Source organism: Rutilus rutilus (assembly GCF_951802725.1).
Source record: "Rutilus rutilus genome assembly, chromosome: 13".
Lineage (NCBI taxonomy): Eukaryota > Metazoa > Chordata > Actinopteri > Cypriniformes > Leuciscidae > Rutilus > Rutilus rutilus.
Window position 1 is genome coordinate 36,513,217 of NC_140218.1, and position 16,575 is coordinate 36,529,791.

General features: G+C 38.2%; 1 protein-coding gene across 3 annotated transcripts; it reads left to right on the forward strand.

Annotated features, from left to right (window-relative positions):
• The first annotated feature begins 502 nt into the window (after positions 1–502).
• Positions 503–9,442, forward strand: sgk2a (serum/glucocorticoid regulated kinase 2a). 3 transcript variants are annotated; one of them, XM_084429134.1, is made up of 13 exons: positions 503–695; positions 1,410–1,545; positions 1,630–1,685; positions 1,845–1,902; positions 2,109–2,192; positions 2,599–2,730; positions 4,135–4,247; positions 4,330–4,366; positions 4,459–4,545; positions 6,588–6,683; positions 6,779–6,934; positions 7,022–7,111; positions 8,638–9,442. In XM_084429134.1, the coding sequence occupies exons 2-13, from the start codon at positions 1,528–1,530 to the stop codon at positions 8,797–8,799; spliced, it is 1,089 nt and encodes a 362-aa protein (XP_084285260.1). In that variant the 5' UTR covers positions 503–695; positions 1,410–1,527; the 3' UTR covers positions 8,800–9,442. The 3 variants fall into 3 exon arrangements, with proteins under 3 accessions (XP_084285260.1, XP_084285262.1, XP_084285261.1); XM_084429136.1 differs by having other exon boundaries at positions 543–695; positions 1,420–1,545; XM_084429135.1 differs by having other exon boundaries at positions 554–695; positions 1,315–1,545.
• Positions 9,443–16,575: the final 7,133 nt, after the last annotated feature.

The following is a 16,575-nucleotide window of genomic DNA, read 5'->3' on the forward strand; positions in this document are numbered from 1 at the left end:
GGTGACTTGACTTGACTAGAATAAACTAAGGAACAATAATGACACCCTACATTAATGAGAACCGACCAGGAATAACTAAAACACAAGGTATAAACACACAGGGCAAACAAAGGGAGCTAAATGAAGCGCAGATGAAACTTAATTTTTGATTATCAATTTATCATTACAATATAAAGTTTAATCCCTAAAAAGGTCATCATATTTTAGTTGTGAAGACATTCGGCCCTCGCAATATAGCCAAACCTGTACACACGCACACACACACACATTATCTTCTATTGTTTTTATATGCAGTTAATAAATACTGATTAACCCAAAGCCACACCCAAACAGTTCTACATTTTCAGAATAAAATCATAAACAAAAGATTATTTAGGCCTACTTTATTTATTGTTTTTACAAATGAGAATGTCCCCAGATGGAAGTTTTGTCAGATTTAAGTCATTTCTGGGGACATATTTTTGTCCAGAGCATAACAAATTACACACACACACACACACACACACACACATTGCTGTCCTGCGGGCTCGAGCTCTCATATCTAGTGTCATGCACACATGAGTTGATCATTCACCCGGGCCTTCAGCCAAACACAGCTGCGTAACGCGATGGTTCTGAGACATGGGCAGAAAATGATGCACTTCAACAACACTTTATCAGCAAAACTTCATAAACTATATATTTAACGCTGACAGGTAAGTTGCTTCTCAGAACTGTTTAATTTTTAACAAATTATTTTAAATGCATGTTTTTGTCTGACAACATATTTACACTCTGTGGTTACACTTTATTTTAAGGTGTCATTGTTACAGTGTAATTATATATTTAAGTACTGAGTAATATTAATGAACTACATGTACTTACTATAGGGTTAGGATAGGATTAGGATTTGGTTGAGGGTTAGTTGCATGTAATTATGCATAATTTACTGTTATTACTATGGTAAGTACATGTAACATATGTAACAAGGACACTGTAAAATATATATATATTTTTTTTATCTTATTAGAAACTATAGCATTCAAACAGCTTGTCACTGCATATAATATACTTTTATTATTATGTGAGTTATTATTATTATTATTAATATTAATAAAGGTCATAATTTTCCATCCAATGAACAAGATGAATAAGATGAACAAGATGAATAAAAACATGAATAACTTAATGATTATGATTATCACTTACAAAGTGATCTTTTTGCTTTACTCCATTGTGTCTATCAAACAAACAACACATTTAGTCAATCCTGTACACTAACAAGTGGAGATGACCTTTTCGAACACAGGGTTTATTCATAGTCCCAATTTGCAGGAGAATTGCAAAGCTGTATTTACTGTGTAAACTCGTTAATGCTGAGTTACCAAACGTCCTTCATGGGTCTGTGTCACCAAAACCTGAACATCCAGTTTTGTACAGTCGGACCAGCATAAGAGCTCAGTGCTGGTGGACACATCAAATCTCTACATTCAGGACAGTCACGGCTGCGAGTGAGACTCTCCACTGAAAACTCTACGGCAACAGAAGATGGCTCATTATAATCCAGTAAGAACTTTTTATTCTTCGCCGTTACATCTTCAGGTTCTAGATTAGCCATGCTGTTTAACACATTTCAATGTCCCCCTTCAGCCATTAACATCGTCTCCATCCGACGAGGTCAATCTGGGTGTGTCTGTCAATCCTCAGTAAGATGTCCCCGTTTTATCAGTCATATGTCAAAAGATTCCTGTAAACCTTTCATATGTGCAAATGAACACAGTTAATGGATTTATGTGCATAGAAAGTGATTGTGATGCAGTGCCGTAACTAGACTGTTGACATTTATCGTGTCTTGTGTGCTTCAGTGCCAAACCCACTGACTTTGACTTTCTGGCTGTGATTGGTAAAGGAACATTTGGGAAGGTGAGGCGCGTCCGACGCCACTATCTGATTAACAGTGTACTTTATGACTTCACAAATGATTAACACTTCAGAAGGAAGCCTAGTAAGGTTACCTTGATGAAAGTTGTGTTTTGTTTTCCACTGGGCATAAGTGACCTACAAGAAAAAAAAGTTACAGAAATGCTATTTTATCCAAAACTATATCTGAGATATCATGTGGGTTGCAGGTGCTCTTAGCAAAACTGAAAGCCGATGGAAAATTCTATGCAGTGAAGGTTCTGCAAAAGAAGGTTATATTGAAGAAAAAAGAGGTTTGTTTATAATATATATATATATATTTTTTTTAGCTTGTTTGTCCATATAACCTCATTGCTCTGATAATGATAGAATCTAATCTAATCTACCTTTTACTCTGTCCTTTGTACCATGCTAATCTGTTACAGTACTTGCTGGCCAAAAGACGGGCTTTTTATTTACTACAGTAGTTGCAGCAGTGACTAATATTTACCACTTGTTCTGATGTTGGAATATAATTAAGGAAAACGATCCCAGTGTGCACTAACACACAAGCACAGTTAAAGTTGCTCGCAGAATATCATTGTATTGTCATTGAAAGGCTTGAGGCTGTAACATTGTCATTTGTCTTCTGGGTGGTGTCGGCTCATGTGTGTATTCTCTTGTGTGTATTCTCTGTCAACGCTGCCTTGTGTACAACAGCAAAAGAATATCATGGCGGAGAGGAACGTGCTGCTCAAGAGTCTGAAACACCCTTTTCTGGTCGGCCTGCACTACTCCTTTCAGACCACTGAGAAGCTTTATTTTGTCCTGGATTATGTCAATGGTGGAGAGGTATGGGAAGAAAGCATGACTGATAGTGATTTAAAACTTGGGGAAAACTCAACACACACAAAAAAGGCAGGATTACAAAAACCTTTGTTAATCTGCCAATGGAGTAAGCAAAATAATCTTATTTCAAACAGAAAACAAGATCATGTTGTATCCCCCATTAGCAGATTATTTTGCTTTTTTCAAGCAAAAACTCACTTAATTTTGACTTATTGTTTTCTGAAAACAAGATAATGATTTTTACTCGTCTAGAGAATACTTCTTGATTTAAAGAATTTTTTGATATTTGGACTGGAAATAAGACACAGGGCCCTATCTTGCACCCAGCGCAATAGACTTTGTACACCAACGCATGTATCATTCCTATTTTGCACCCGCGCACAGCGGACTTTTCCCTCCACAGACGCACGTCGGTAAATTAGAAAATGAACTTGCGCTCCCGGGGGCGGTTCAGCGCAAACAGCTTGCACAAAAAACAGTTTGTGGTCCGGCACAAACGTTCCCTGGTGCTATTTTGCAGTTTCAGAAAACAATTCCGCCACTGACCAGGAAAAACCGAGTCAAAAGTCAGTGGCGCGTTGCGCATGTTATTCATATGCTATTTTAAGGGCACATGCTTGGCCATAATCAATGTAGCGCATGCACTTTGCTTATCTCATCTGCACACAGACGCAGCAGTTCTCATTTTTAGAAACCCATACATTATTACAAAGAAAAATATTAACACACGAGGGAAATCATTGTTGTGTCCATGAAGATGTGAAAAAATAGGCATAAATCTAGCTTACACATTTACCCAAATTATTATACGCCTGTTTAACCGAAGCTAATTTGGGTGTGTTTCTCCGTCCCCAATGTCACTTCTCTGTGTTTTACGGCCCTGACGAGAACGCCGGTCTCCTCGGCTGTGAACCGCTCCTGGCGTGCGTCTGGCAAATCCGCCGTTATAATAGCAATCCGCCATGGAACAAGCGCGCCTGCTCTTAAAGGGAATGTGAGATGTCGCTCTGATTGGTTTATTTCACGTTACGCCCAAACCACACCTATGAATAATGAAGCTACTTCAGACCAACACATTTTAGATTTGCATCGGGCGCAAGAGTCATTTATCCCGCCGGTATAATAGCAACAGCGCCCAAGACCCGCCCACAAAGTTACTTTCGTTTCGCGCTTGATACTTGCGTTTCAGATCGTTAAAATAGGGCCCATAAACTCTAAGTAAGAAAAGCATTTTTGGCAGTGTATGACAGAGGGTAGGATTTGGCACAACATTATAAATGACCATATTTTGATATGCCCTTATGTTTACAGACAAACTTTAGCTGTAAACAGATTTTTCCCTGGTGGAAACGAGCAGCGTAATGGCCTGAATGTGTTAAAAGCAGGTCCTCTCTTGTCGCCCTCCAGCTGTTTTATCACCTGCAGCGAGAGCGCTGTTTCTCAGAGGCGCGAGCTCGCTTCTACTCAGCTGAGGTGGCCAGTGCCATCGGATACCTTCACTCTCTCAATATAGTTTACAGGTCAGTAACTGGGACGCTTTTCACTATAATCCCATTTACAGTTGGCCTGACCTCACTTTCATATCTTCATGCTCCCGTCTAGAGATCTCAAGCCAGAAAACATTCTATTAGACTACCAGGTAAAACGAATATGCATTTAGAATTCACGTAGCATATGCACAATGGTAAATACATTTTGATAGTGTGTATTTTTGTTTCTCATCTCTTTCAGGGCCATGTGGTGTTAACAGATTTTGGTTTGTGTAAAGAAGGCATAGAACCAGAAGGAACCACCACAACTTTTTGCGGCACTCCAGAGGTATGAATCAAGATTGTTCTCACCTATTTATCCTGAGTTAAAGGGGTGGTATAATGCCCCTTTTTGCAAGATGTAAAATAAGTCTCTGATGTCCCCAGAGTGTGTATGTGAAGTTTTAGCTCAAAATACTCCACAGATATTTTTATATAGCATGTTAAAATTGTCACTTTTTGAGGGTGAGCAAAAACGTGTCGTTTTATGTGTGTGTCCCTTTAAATGCAAATGAGCTGCTGCTCCCGGCACAGGGGGTGGAGCTTCAACAGCTTGTGTGTTAGCAAATCCTATCACCTCTTCTCAACTTGGACTCACCCCCTTTGTTGCGTGTTCCGGGGGCGGGGTTTATGTAAATTCTATAGTTGGTGATGTCACTAACCCGATAGGAAGCTCATGTAGTCCCTTCCAGCCGTTTGTTGTAGTCCTTAAAAAACGAGTTCTTTAAAAGCAAATCTCTCCCTTTGCTTTGAACTTTGAGCGTTGTAACTTTGCAGATGTTGTTTATGCTCAAACAGCAACATTACACGCTAACTAAAGTTAGAAAAGTGAAATCATAATCAACCACCCCTTTAAAAGCTGCATCCGAAAACGTACAAACGCGAATCCAATGTTAGCTCCTGAGATACCTTGATCTGATTGAGTTTTGAAGGCAGCGTAGATGTATCCTTCGCTGCCTTTGATTTCCCACAATCCTGTGCTTTCTATACTGTGACAGTTGAGCTAAAAAAAGAAAGATGGCGTCTGAAAGTTGCGGTTCCTTCCTGGTCAGTTTGTGTGTAAATGTACATTTTTGACCAACGTTTCCCACTTCTGATGTCATTTCTAGCGAGAAATTTATATTGTAGTAATTAAAATATTCTCTTAGTTATCACCAAAGCTCGCTCTATTTTGCTGTAGATCATTAAACCGTTACGCTGCCTCAGAAGTCTGTCTGAAATCAGTCTTGCGAGGAACCTTTGTGTGCAAACGCTGCCTGCAAAGTCATTGCCTATAAGGGAGTGAGGCAACAAGTCAGCTGTGTAAGGTTTCAGACGTAGCCGATGTAACTTTTGGCCCACTAGCAGTTAAAAACAAAAGTACATGCATTTTGTGGGAGAATATTGGTTTGGTTGTGCTTCAGCTCTGCGTGTCTGAGCGGATGAATATGACCCTTCACAATAAATAATGCTTTACAATCAACTCTGTTAGAGATCTACATTTATTTGCAATTTATCTGTTCAATAAAATACCTTTATCAGCTGTTGAGTAATAAAAACGCCATCTCTCAAGCGTCTCTTTTACCGCATTTCAAATCCCTCAGTTCTCACCATCTCAGAAAAGCCAAGCCAGTGTTGATTTTTCTTTTATTACGAGCTCTGTCGCTTTCTCTTTTTGCCATAAAACTCTCCTCTGTTCAGGGTTTGTTTAAAACGGATGATTCCCCGGAGGTTGGAGATTCAGTTGCTCAATGTCAACCTTTCTCACTCGTTGTGAAAATTAACCTCTGCCACGTCAAAACAAAATGTATGAAACAGATGTCTGATTTCATTAGTGATTTCAAATATGAAATTTAATCATAAGCTTAGTGAACAGCTTCCCCATTCAAAGAGACAGACCTTATTCATAGCGACGCCATGACAGGTATGAAAGCGAGGCTGTGAGGGATAGACTTACTGTCTTTTCAAAAGCATCCGCTGTAAAAAAAAAACCTGTATAAAACTCCCAGATCACTAATTTTCTAGATCTCATGTTGTCTAGGGTTTTTTTTTTTTTTTTTTTTTACTGAAATTTCTATGAAAGATATTTTTGCAGTGTTTCGTCAGCAGAACAATCCAAAAACACATTAAATAACAGTACAACCCACTGAAGAGATGAATGCCTATCGCTCACAGCCTCGCTTTCATTCCCGTTTATCATCAAAGATGGCGCTGCTGTGAATAAGGTCTATAGGAGCATGACTGAAACAGCTGCCTAAAAGAGGCATTTCAGAGATGGACGCCAACTGAAATGACTTGCCTTACAGGGACTTTAACGTGACCCAGAGTCATGCGATATTCTCTCACTCTTAGTATCTGGCACCTGAGGTCCTCCGGAAAGAGCCGTATGACCGTACGGTGGACTGGTGGTGTCTTGGAGCTGTGCTCTATGAGATGCTCTACAGCTTGGTAAGTTCACTGATCGGCTCAACATATTTACTTTAGCTTAGCCCAAACGTAATGGATTATAATCACATTTCTTTTTGGATTATTGTGACAAACAGCCTCCATTCTACAGCCGGGATGTGTCTGAGATGTACGATGCGATCCTGCATAAGCCACTCCACCTGCCCCCGGGGAAGTCCGAGGCCTCGTGTCACCTGCTCCACGGACTCCTGCAGAAAGACCAGCACCGGCGCATTGGAGCCATTGCAGATTTTGTGAGAGACCATCTGGATGTCTTTGTCATTGTGAAACTGTTTATCAGGCCAAGAGTCACAGTTAATGTGTCAACTGTTGTCTTGCAGTTGGAGATTAAAAATCATCTGTTCTTTGCCCCCATAAACTGGGACGACCTCTACCACAAGCGAATCACGCCTCCGTATAACCCCAATGTGGTAGGCTCTTACAAACTCCCTCTGGGTCTTTATTGGGTACCAAATAAAGAGATTATTAGTGCATTTTGTCCACCAAAGCGCAGCTGGCATATTGTTCCAACAATTGTTTTCAATGGGAGCTTCACGTTTTTAAAACGCCACTCATCGTTTTTCACCGGTCGCCGAAACGCAGCGCTCATCACTGTCACTTTTTACCCAGCCGTCCAATCACAGCAGAGGAGGAGCGGGGCAAATTCCACACCGGCCAACCGCCACGTTCTCCTCGTACAACGTCAACAGATGACAACAACAAGCATAAAAACAGAACAAAATAATTTAAAACAAGAGCCAGAGCAAATATGGCGCGTTCGAGTCATGCCGTAAAGATCGTATTTATGAACGCCACATGAACAGTGTCATCAGTAGGTTTTCTTTAAAGCTACACTGTGTAATATTTTAAGTTGATTTTTAGCAAAAAACACTTTGTTCTTTCAAAATTATACATTCTCATTAATGTGTAATCACTTCAACCAACTAATTAAGTATTCTCGTAAGCGTAGAATCTGGCATTTAGAATACATACGAGCGAGCCGCTCGAATGGCGGCAGCCATGTTGCGCATCCATCTTGAAAATACATTAGCCAAAGAGGGACATACCTGGAAATTCAAGCTTCGCCTTTCGCGTTTTGACACTCAGTGGCACCGTGACGAATGCGAGGGGGAGATTACTCATGACTGCCGGCAGATTTGAAATATTACGGCCACCGTAGGAGTTAAAACGCCCTCGGAATGGGAGGGGCTAGAAAGTAATATTCAGTTGGTAGTCATAAACAATTTCACCGCTAGATGGGAGAAAATCCTACACAGTGTAGCTTTAAGCCCCGATCTGTACAAGTTGGGGGCGTGTCCGTGAGAAACATGGCGAATACCACAATACTTGAAGGTATTTAGCAGTGATATTGCTAGACTTTTCTATTTACAGCACAGTGAGCTAACTGCCTGCACAGAATATGATAGCATTATAATATAACAATATAACAATAAAGTTTACAGTCCAATTAATTGAAACATAGAAAAGCAAAACACACTGATGCACGTTCCTTGTTCTTCTTTTTCTGGAAGTAGATTTTAAGAACCTTGTTGTATTTTTGTGCAATTAATTAAGAAAAAGTACTCTGCCATCTTGCTCCGACGAAAGTGGGAAAGATCAGACTAAGACTTCCCACCTCGTAAATACGAACTTCCCAGGAGGACATGAACGCACCAATACTTTGCATTGTATCGCCATTTTTATATAGAAACAACACAGAAATAAACTATCTGTGAAATGAGATACTAGTAACACTTCTGCGGATACTTGGTGAAATCACGTTCACCAGCAAGCAAAGCGTCTCAACTGAAAAAAAACACGTTCTCAAGCGCCCACAGCTAAGCTTTGGTGGACACGTGGCCTTAGTGCACCTCTTTACTTTATGTACGTATTCAGTTCTGTCCCGTCTGGCACTGAAGGCGATCTGTGTATAAAGCCATGTGGCGTGTTTCTCCAGAGAGGCCCTGCAGACCTTCAGCACATTGACCCAGAGTTCACCAGAGAGATGGTGCCGAACTCAGTGGGCCGAACGCCAGAGCCCACGCCCAGCCTGGCCACCAGCAGCTCCAGCGCCTTCAACGGCTTCTCCTACATCTCCGGGGAAGATGGCTTCCTCTGACCGGTGACACCTTCAGCTCATCGAGAGCACGTTTCTGGACGACTGTGGAGAAACACTGCACTGAAATCAGGGTAAAAGCTGTGAAGCAGGAATCGCAGCTGTTGAATGAGGAGTTTCGCTCATTTTGCATTCATAATAAAAGGGAATATTTCATCAGTGTGCGTTGCACTCTTGCTCGTTGTGTAAGGAACATTGCAGGAGATGTTTTTGTTGATTGCACCACTGGAAAAGCAGCTTGTTGCAAAATCTGTAAAAGTCTAGATTTCTGATCTTGCTCGTCTCTTAGGGATTGTGGATCTGCAGGTTGGCAACGTCCTCGTCTAATGTTCTTTATCTGATTACTGAAACGAGCATGGGGGGAAAAAAACTGTTTTGCTTTGGAACATTTTGTGCAAAACTTACTCTTCTGCTGTTATTAAAAATGTCACATAATCAAATCTATATTATGAATGATCCATAAATGTGAACATTATATGACTGTGCTTTATGAAATCATGTATTAATGCTTAACATGTCTTGAGAAGTGTAATACCACTGAGAAATATACAGAATATATTTTTTTTCTCATTGTAGCTAAACAGATATATTGCTAATATTGTTACATGTTTTCGTTTAAAGTTTAATAAAATCTTTGCTAAAATTTATATTATAAATTATAATATATATTCAAATATATATATATAGAGAGAGAGAGAGAGAGAGAGAGATTTGTGTAATTTTTTGGCACAAATCACCCACATCCTCAGTTTAACAGATCATGCAGTTCCACCCCTGTAGTATAATGGCCAATGTCAAGTTGGCCGTTTTATTTTGCCCAAGTCAAAAGACAATGAGACTTAGGCAATTTTACAAGCTTTTCAAGGTGGCAGCTGCATCAAGAAGAACGAAGATCTACTCAACCTCTGAAAGACGATCGTCGATATATTGTGTTTTCTGAGAAACCTGAAAAAATGACTTGGCCAATTATTTTAGGAAGGTGACGATATGGTAGCTACATTTGTCTGCTACAAATATAACTCACTTGGACATGTACAACACTATCACGGATTATCTGAGTTAATGTCAAACACAAAGAGTCCCATTGTTACAACCTACTCCGGTGAGTTGGAAATGTTGCGTTGTCCATTCTTTTATCTTAGAGATATATTTAGAAAGAAAATCAACAGGTACAGTTTCCTTAGGTTTAAAATGTATGTAGATCTGAGTATCGTCTGCATAAAAATTTAATTTTAGACCAAGTGATCTCAGAACCTGGCCAAGTGGGAAAATATAGATGTTAAAAAGCAAAGGGCCCAAGACTGATCCCTGAGGGACGCCAGATTGTACAACATCAACCTCAGACCTAAAACCATGGCAACCAATTGCTTAACGATCATTGGGGTAGGACATAAACCAATTAACAGCAGTATCAGAGACTAGTTTCTAAACGAGTAATTAAAACAGAATGATCTACAGTGTCAAAAGCGGCACTGAGATCAAGAAGGATCAAAATTGAAAGACAGCCAGAATCTGAAGCAATTAACAAATCATTAGTGACCTTGACCACAGCTGTTTCTGTACTGTGGACTTTACGAAAGCCAGATTGCAGAGCCTTTTCAGTTAAATGAATGCCAGCAGCCATATCACCCTGTAGCCCAAGACTGGTTGCCCACTGAAGCTAAGCAGGGTTGAGCCTGGTCAGTACCTGGATGGGAGACCTCCTGGGAAAACCAGGTTGGTGCTGGAAGAGGTGTTAGTGAGGCCAGTAGGGGGTGCTCACCCTGTGGTCTGTGTGGGTCCTAATGCCCCAGTGTAGTGACGGGGACACTATACTGCCAAAAGAGCACCGTCCTTCAGATGAGACGTAAAACCGAGGTCCTGACTCTCTGTGGTCATTAAAAATCCCAGGATGTCCTTCGAAAAAGAGTAGGGGTGTAACCCCGGCATCCTGGCCAAATCTGCCCCTTGGCCTCTGTCCATCATGGCCTCCTAATCATCCCCATATACTGATTGGCTTCATCACTGTCTCCTCTCCACCAGTAAGCTGGTGTGTGGTGGGTGTTCTGGCGCAATATGGCTGCCGTCGCATCATCCAAGTGGATGCTGCACATTGGTGGTGGTTGAGGAGATCCCCCCCTTCCATATGTAAAGCGCTTTGAGGTCTCAGAAAAAGCGCTATATAAATGTAACGAATTATTATTAATTATTATTATTAAATGAGAAATTAACTAAGAAGCAACAACTCGCTTTAATATTTTGGCAAGAAAAGGGAGATTAGATATGGGATGAAAATTAGAAAGGTTCTCATAGTCAAAATTTGTCTTTTTAGGTAGTGGGGTAATCACAGCTTAGCTGTTGGGACAACCCCAGTACACAGAGAGTCATTTATAATGCTCAGGACACAGAGAAGCTAAACACGACTGAAACAGACCAGGACGGATGGGATCTAGTAGAAGTGGCTGCTTTCATTTGAGAAACCTCCTCTAAACGAGAAAAAGAGTCAAGTGGACAGAATTTAGAAAAAATAATACCAGAAAAATAAGGAATAATTTCAACAGAAGAAGACAATAAAGTAGAAGCACAGAAACTTTTACGTACATGATCAACCTTGGTGCCAAAAATATCCAGACACTTATTACAAAGATGATCTGGAGCAGTAACCAGTGAACAGTATTACAATTCAGCAATTTGTTAAAATAATTAAAAAGCTGTCTTGAGTTTCCTTGATTGTCATTAATAATTTTAGAGAAATAATCAGATCTGGCAGAAGTAATTCCAACCTTATATTCTTGTAAGCAGTCTTTCCATGCTTGCTGATGAACAGTCAGACCTGAGAGACGCTCCATTTTACGGCAAGATGACTTCATCATATACGCAAATCCTCATTATACCAAGGAGCAGGACGTACAAATGAAACAGTGCCTGACTTTTGAGGAGCAAATAAGTCCAGGCCAGACAAGAGAACAGAATTGAACAAAGAAACCTTTGTCTCCAGAGGATCAGATGAAGAGAAACTACTTGATGAAGAATCAATAAGAACAGAGAAGTTATGGGGTCAACGGATCTTCCTGATGTCAAAATACGAAAGGAGTTGTCAATGTTGGCAACAGGTCTTTGCATATCAAAAAAAAGATTGCCAGATGATCAGACAACCCCAAGTCAATGGTAGACAAGTGAGACACAAAAGATCCATTAGATATCACAAGGTCTAAAATATGTCCTTTGTTATGTGTAGACATTACTTTATTAGTTTGTAATGAATAATCTACAGCTGGTCCAAAACGCAGCAGCTCGAGTTCTTACCAGAACCAGGAAGTATGACCATATTAGCCCGGTTCTGTCAACACTGCATTGGGTCCCTATTAAACATAATATACATTTTAAAATATTGCTGATTACTTACAAAGCACTACATGGTTTAGCTCCGCAGTACTTGAGTGAGCTCTTAACGCATTATAGTTACGCGTCTATTGCGATCTCAAAATTCCGGCCAGTTGATAATACCTAGAATATCATAATCGACTGCTGGCGGTAGATCCTTTTCCTATTTAGCACCAAAACTTTGGAACAGTCTTCCTACCATTGTCCGGGAAGCAGACACACTCTGCCAGTTCAAAGCTAGACTAAAAACACATCTCTTTGGCCTAGCCTAAACATAGACAGGCTTGGGAGGGTTACTTTAAAAATGTATTCCGTTACAGTTACAAATTACTTCATAAAAAAAGTATTCAGTAACGTAATCCAAGTACTATAATATGAAAGTAATGTAACTGATTACTTTTGGATTACTTCAAGGTCACGTATATAAATAAAGTCAAGCAATAAGAAATATAATTTTTAAAAAATATTAAACTTTTTTTTTTATTAAGAATTTGGTCCAGTGTACAATATTTGCAAAATATACACACAGGCCTGAATATATATTTATGTAAAGGGCTATACAGACATCTAGTGGCTCCAGTATTCCCGTTACTCCCCAACCCTGCACATAGAAAATTATACATTCCTATTATTCAAATCAGTTAAATTATTGTTAGGTATTATTATAGATTTTCATTAAAGTTTTCTGTTTTTCAGTTGAAAACAGTGTCGTGTAAACGGCCCCTAAATTAATAAATAATGATTTTTACAATGGAAATGAATCAACGTTGAACTTAAACTGGACATTGACAAAAACGATCTTTGCTGCAATCATTTCCTGTTGTCTCTGTAAATCTGCTTTGAAACAATCTGTGTTGTAAAAAGCGCTATAAATAAAGGTGACTTTACTTGACTTGACAACTGGCCCGGTGTTACAACACTCCCCGGTCCCGCCTCTGTGTGTGTGATGCTGCATCCACGCCTCTAGGCGTCACTATAAGCCATATCAGTACAACAAAACTCTTTTTTTACTTTATTAAATCATTTAAAATAACAAACATTAACATATTATCATTGTTAAACACATTAATAATAAGACCAAGCAGCATATCGTAAACAACATAACAACAACAACAAATAATAATAAATAATACAAATACAAAAACATGTACATTATAACATAATAAATTACATTTCAGGGGGAGTTTATCCATATGTACTGCCAGTAATTTAGAGAGTTTTAAGGCACTCCTCCTTTTTAATTGTTTTAAGGATTGAAATAAAATGTGAACATTTTGAATTGCCTCAAAACATGGAGAAACTTTAACAAATCTACGTTTGTGTATAGGCAAAACTTTTTTACAATCAACATGTACTTAAAAAGGCTGAATCCATCATGTCTGATAGTTGTCACCCCCTGCATGCAGAATTTACGATGCTGCCTTCTGGTTCCCGCTTTAGTCAGCCATCCGCCAAAACAAATAGATATAAATTCTCCTTTGTACCCTCTGCTATCTCTCTGCTTAACTCTGTGAAAAAGAGGTAACGTCTGCACATAAGGTATACTGAACTCAAATTTTAAATGTGTGTGGTATTCATTTATCTGATCTTGTATTTTATCATATATTTTTGTTGTTGCTTTGTTGTCATGTAGGCTACTGTATGTTAACTTCTTTGCTACTGCAGCAAAACTAATCGCCCCTCTGGGACAAATAAAGGTCTTGAACTTGAACTTATTACACAAAATTCTATATTTTTGTTGTCCAAAAGGACACCAAATTTAACAATGTGATTGTCAAAGGCAGGTATTACATTTTTTGTCTTCAAATCTGTCCCAAAAGGACTTAACAATCGTACAATTGTAAAAAAAAAAAAAAAAAAAAAAAAGATGTCCATGATATTCAATATCTTTTTGACAGAATGTACATACATTACTATCCAAATTAAACCTTAGAATTTCATTACATGGATAAATGTCAATAATTGTTTTGAAATGTACTTCTTTCATTTTAGATAACAAAAGAAATGACAAATATTTGGTTCTAACTTTGATAGTGTCAACTTCTGAAAACCTTGGAGATACAACTTTTCTTTTATCAGGAAGAGGGAAATATTATTTGGTAATAAGTTATCTCAAAACCTTGATATTACATTTATCATCCAAATTGTCAATAAGCAAATCCAGAGGTGTTGGTATTACCGAAGAATATTATAAAATACCTTTAATTAGATTTCTCAGAGCTACAGGAATAGCTTTGACAACTAAAGAATATTGTCTGAACAATTCAAACTAAATTTTAAACTTAACATATTACCATCTTCATCCATTAAATGCATTACAGCCCAAACTCCCTTTTCCATCCAGTCTTTATGAAATAATCTAATAGCCTAATTAATAATAATTATGGGTGAATATGGAAAATTGAATAATTTGAATAAATGTATAAACACTAAGAGAATTATATCACTGTGTCCTCCAGACTCCAGTGTCTGATATAAAGCACGTAAGGTGAGACACTACAGGCAAAAACAGTGGTTTTTCATCTGTCAATTTTGAGATTTTGGGCTAGTAGAAAGAAAACATCCAAAATACACCTTTAACTGGATCTTTTAGAGCACTTTATATATTTGCGTCTGTAGATTTTCATTACAGTATATATCTATGAAGGCCGTTTTCCCTAAATGAGTTTTTCCTCCTACATTGAGCCAGAAATCCCCACCTCAGAAGCAATTCATTCACCAAACTTTACAGTTTTATACTTATCTATATTCTGAAGGGGTTTTTTTACAGAGGGGTTTGTTCATATACAATTTCCTGATTTTGTACAACATTTAATTCCTAAAAAAAAAGGGTGGAAATGTATTTATTTCTGGCTGTTAACAGTTTTTTCTGATTTATGGAGTGAGAAAAATCCCAAATTCCCTCTAAAAACCTTTGACTGTATATATATATATATATATATATATATATATATATATATATATATATATATATATATAAATGAAACAAGAATTTTGAATCTGACTTTATCCAATGTTCATAATTTTGTTCTGGAAATGTATGCAAAATAGACAACGCCTCGTTTGCATATTTAAAAATAAACTTTTAGAACATGTAATACAAATATGTTTGCAGTTATTAATATAATCAATCAACTGGTGAAAAACGATGATATTTATTTAGTTCATTTTTGCTTTTTTACCCTATACACCTGGGATGTCTTGCCTTATAATTAAGGTAAATTCTGTGTCATCGAATTTACATGTACCGATTTCGGCAGTTAACGTTCGCCATAGATATAAACACTAGATGTCGCCTTGTATACGGCAGTTCATTGGAACGAATGCGTCAATAGAGCCGCCATCTTGGAACAGGGGAGCCCCTCCTCTTTAATGCATCAGCGTCAATGTAGGCAAAGGTCTAACGGAAATAAAATCACCATAAATCGTCATGAATGCGATTTTCTAGTTTTTATGGTTCGTTCCAACGGTCAGTCATGTATTTATCATTGAGTCCAGAGGAAATTTAAGGTTTTGATATTAAGATAATTACTTCTTTTTCAAAATATAATGCATAGTGCTAGTAGGCCTACGTTTATTAGTCACATTCTTCCACTTGAGTAAACTTAGAATAAACTATTGCTATATAATACATATATAAATGAGCAAAACTTGGCCACTAAATATTTAATATTCAATTATTTTAATGATCACAATTAAATTTTTAATTTTATTAAATTGAACAAGCGCAACATTCAGCATTCAATCAAATATTCTAAAAGATGTTTTATTAAGAATAATGTTATTTCAACATAATATCTCGTTATTTCGACATAATATGTGTGCGTGCAACAAGCAAGAAGTGCATTTGTAAATCCGGTGACGCGTGCATTGATTTTTATTAATAAACTTCTGACAGTGTCGACTCGGCTGCAGAGATGAAGTTGACGATCGCCATCTCCGTAGTGAACGCGCCTAGAGAGAGAAATGCACATAATGGATTACATAATCAGAGAGTAGCCTAGCTTTTTTCTTTCGTTTTAAATGATTTCGTTTAAAGACTATTTAAGCTTTGTGTATTTGATGTATTTCTCTTGTCTGTGTGAGGCATAGGCTGAGTTTCGTTAAGTTAGGATGAGATGCGCTCCAGTTAACGTGCAATAAGTAAGTGACCGCGCGGACGCCTCCATGATTATATCAACAAGCAATTTGTTGATGAATAAAATTTATTAAAATTAAGATACAATTTATACAAAACGAAATTCACTTTAAAGAAAGGATTTAAACAGTTGACATTTTCACAAATTTCAGTGTCCTTCCACACCTCCATCCCCAGTTTGCAAGGAAAGAAACAAGCCCTTGAGCCCACTGTCCTTGTGCAAAACCTACATAAGATTTGCGGAATTCTATGTATAATAATCATGGATGTACTGTTTG

Bases quoted from the DNA above. Each gene is read 5' to 3' on its own strand.
- sgk2a (XM_084429134.1), top strand. The intron at 4,546-6,587 runs GTATGAATCAAG...TCTCACTCTTAG, and splicing joins CTTTTTGCGGCACTCCAGAG to TATCTGGCACCTGAGGTCCT. The intron at 7,112-8,637 runs GTAGGCTCTTAC...GTGTTTCTCCAG, and splicing joins CTCCGTATAACCCCAATGTG to AGAGGCCCTGCAGACCTTCA.